A 3,581-nucleotide genomic window follows, 5' to 3' on the forward strand; every position below is an offset into this window, starting at 1 on the left:
AATGTCCGTACTTGTGCTGGCTGTAGCATCTCCTTTTCATGAAGGCTCTAACTCCATGGTACTAAAGCTAAAGAGTGCTAGGACAGCAACTTGTTTTGTGTGGACACTCTTATTCTGACAGCTTCTACTACAGCAGACACTGCCAAGAATGACGTGGAGACGCCTGTGCCGTTGTGTGAGGCTACCAGACAGCCAGCCCGGGAAAGCAACGAGCCGAAGCCTTGCTCCTGGAGCCTCTCTGAGCTAGTTTTGGGAGGGCATGGCAAAGCAAGGCGAGACAAAACCAAGCAGCCCAAGCTAGCTTTTAGTCGAGGAGGTCTGAGCGGCTGAGTTCTGATGGAGGGGAAACTGAATGGACTGGCTCCCTCTCCTGGGGCGTGGCGAAAGTGCTGTTAAGGATTGCTGCCAAAAGCTGGGCACGGAGCGACCCCCTGGGCAGCGTCCGCACTGCTGCGGGTAGGGCTCAGCACAGCAGGAGGGGGGTGCCCGCTGCCTGGCAGTAACAGGCTAATGGAGCTGCTGTCAGGGGTCGTGCTCACTTCCAAGTCCATTTACCTTTGAAAGCAACCTAATATTTTTTTCTAATTAAACTACACCAAAAAGAGAAATTTGGTTCAGAAACTCCTTCTAGAGACTGAAGAGCTGAATAAGCTATGAGTAACTGTTTCAAAGAACTTTAAATTGGCTACAGAAACTGTTCTTGTGCTAATTCTTTTTTCTTTCTTTTTTTCTTTTTTTTTTTTTTTTCCTTTTCAGAGGAAAGCCCTTCCCAGTAAGTATCTTGATGCAAGTAGTGTACAAATCACTGGAAACTTCACTTACATTTCTGATTCAGTAACTGTGCTGATTGTCTAAAGAAAGCCTTTCTCCTATGATTCTTGTACAGCAGCTTTTTGAACACTGAAATAAACCTCATCCTACACACTAGCTGCGTGCTAGTCAGAAAATGATTTAAGCATTGTTACTGTGATAAAAATTAAGAGGTGTCTTTTTACACAGTTACAGTTTGCACCCTTAACTCAGCTAGATGCATGCCTTTGTCTTGTCTTCAAACTAGACAAAAGATGATTAGAACCGAATTGAAATGCCCTTATATCCATGCCTACAGAGTATTTAATGATTTTTATTTTTTTTCTTATAAGTATGTGTGAGAGCTTGTTGAGGGTTTTTGCTCTATTCCTTTGACAGGGGTTTATTTCATGCGCTTAAATTTATTAGTAGCAAGTCATAATTTCCCACGCTGTTTTAAAGCTCCCAAACTTTTTAAGGCTAAAATTGTGTGCTTCATTGGAGGCTGGAGGCTGGCCTCCAATTTTACTTTTTTAAGATTTTATCTTGGCACTAAGGTAATAGCATACATATATACATTTTTTTTTAAAAAAAAAAAAAAAGTACCAAAGAGAAATACAAATATCACTTGAAAATACTGTGTGATCTATACTGGCCACAAACTAGGCAAAATCATAACTGGTAATTTAATAAAAATTAATTCATAAATAAGGTTCTTAAAGGGTTGAAACTAACACCTGGGAAATCACTATTTAACCTCTGTTCCTTTCCTGTTCTCTTAACAGAAAGATGACCAACTATCAATCTACGAGTGAAAAGGCAAGTATTTCTATTTCAGCAGGGTGTTTAAATTAGAGGTCTTCAAAATTCCTTGGACCTGTGATGTTTTTGCACACCTACAGACCAGCCAAACCACACATGCCAGCAGTACCTGGAGACACTTTACCTCTGCTGGCATCTAGAGCTTCCTGTTACAAGAGGCATGCATATACAGCATCTTGCTCCATATTTTGCCATCTTTTTCTTTACCACACTAACCAGGTTCTTCCCTGTTGGTCTTTTACCTACTTCTTCCTATACTTCCCTGTTCTATTGGCTTCTTTTTTTTTTACCATTTTCTTGATTTTTTTTTTTTTTCCCCCTCTATCATATGAACTGAAGAGATAACACCCTGATACTATTTGACAACATCATCTCTATATTGTCCCCTTAAGGACCTTCGCTGTGAAGGCTTCCACTCAGCCTTGCCTGTGCACATCAGTTAACCAAGGAAACTAACTTGGACACAGTCCAAGGCAACAGCGAAAGATTGGGCCCTAATTCCGCTAAGATTCATGTCAGTCAAAAGGTTTGGCTACATAGGAAACCAAAACTTAAGACTTTTTTTCCCCTCTTTCTCACTGAGAGGGCTCAAGGGCTTTAACTATGTGAACTTTGCTCCAGCTTTCCAGATCAGTGCAGAAAGAAAGGAGCTCCAGCAGCTTCAACTAGAAGCAACTGAGTTGCACTATCTAAGGCTACATTAGTAGCCTTCAAAGCTCTCTCAAGGCCACCCACTTTTTTAGTCAGACCAGAACCTATTAAACAGTGTAAGCTCATTTCTTCACTTGGTATTTGTATAGGAAACTTCCTGAGGCCAGCTGCCAGGTTGCTTAGAGTGGGAAGGAGCAAACTCTGAAGAGCTGTGCTGTCTGTTTATCAGTATTAGCGCACTTATGAATCAGATGCTCAACAGAGATGTTTGATACTTGTATTTTTAATAAGCTATTGTTTTTATTCTGTGTAGTGGTGCATTCTGTAGACTTCCCTTTCCAGGAAAGGATAAAGGTTAACTGACAGTGCTTCAGGCAGGCTTCTTTTCAGTCTTGATGCCTTTGTTTCTTCCGAAATCTACACTCAGTGTTAATTTGGTTAAAATCTTTGAACTATTACTTATGTAACCTTGTTTGCTTCATTTAGGATTTCAAGCATACCAAGTCCTTTGTTATTTAGAAGATTTCAGCCTCTGTGAGGGACATCAGATGACTACTTGTTATACAAAAGTATCAAAGGGATCTTTTGACCTCTACTGTGTAAATATTGTTTCCATGTACTACATGCTGAAAACAGAAACTACCAATGTTTAGTTCTAGTCAACCTGTCTGTGTTAGCTTGCTTAAAACAAACAAACAAACAAAAACTTCTATCTAAAGATAGAAATAAATTGAAGATGCAAGCCAATTTGTGTGAAGACAACTTAATCTGTTTATGTTGTCCTGGTGAACAAACTCAGTATGAACACTCTACTGCAGTGGCAAAAAAATCCAGCAGGATCCTGGGTTGTATCAACAAGGTCATCACAGGCAGAGATGAAGAAGTCACTATCCCACTCTTCTCAGAGCCTGTCAGGCCACCCCTGGAATACTGTGTTCAGTCTTGGTCCCTGCCATACAAAAGATGTGGACAGGCTGAAGAAGGACCAGAGAAGGGCGACAAAGATGATCAATGGACTGGGAGGCTGCCACGTGAGGAAAGGCTGAGAGAACTGGGTTTGTCTGGCCTTGACAAAAGAAGGCTTAGGGGAGACCTTATCACCATGTTTCAGCATTTAAAGGGTGGCTACAAAGACGACAGACTCGCCTGTTACAGGGAGTCACAGGGAAAAGATGAGGGATAATGGGTACTAGTTACACCTGGGGAGATTCCAATTGGACAGGAGGAAGATTTTTCACAATGCGAACAATCAGCCATTGGAATAACTTCCCCAGGGGAGTGGTGGAGTCCCCAACACTGGACATTTTTAAGATTCAGCA

General features: G+C 41.4%; 1 protein-coding gene across 1 annotated transcript in view; it reads left to right on the forward strand.

Moving 5' to 3' along the window:
• JAM2 (junctional adhesion molecule 2) overlaps nt 1-2,781 on the forward strand; it is a gene marked incomplete at its 5' end in the record, with an annotated part of 9,157 nt that extends 6,376 nt beyond the window's left edge. The window contains 3 exons of the mRNA XM_008944328.1: nt 757-772; nt 1,575-1,608; nt 2,749-2,781. Of these exons, the coding sequence (XP_008942576.1) occupies nt 757-772; nt 1,575-1,608; nt 2,749-2,781 (83 nt within the window). The remainder of the gene's footprint in view (nt 1-756; nt 773-1,574; nt 1,609-2,748) is intronic.
• Nucleotides 2,782-3,581: the final 800 nt, after the last annotated feature.

Source organism: Merops nubicus, unplaced genomic scaffold, assembly GCF_000691845.1.
Source record: "Merops nubicus isolate BGI_N331 unplaced genomic scaffold, ASM69184v1 scaffold13317, whole genome shotgun sequence".
Taxonomy (NCBI): domain Eukaryota; kingdom Metazoa; phylum Chordata; class Aves; order Coraciiformes; family Meropidae; genus Merops; species Merops nubicus.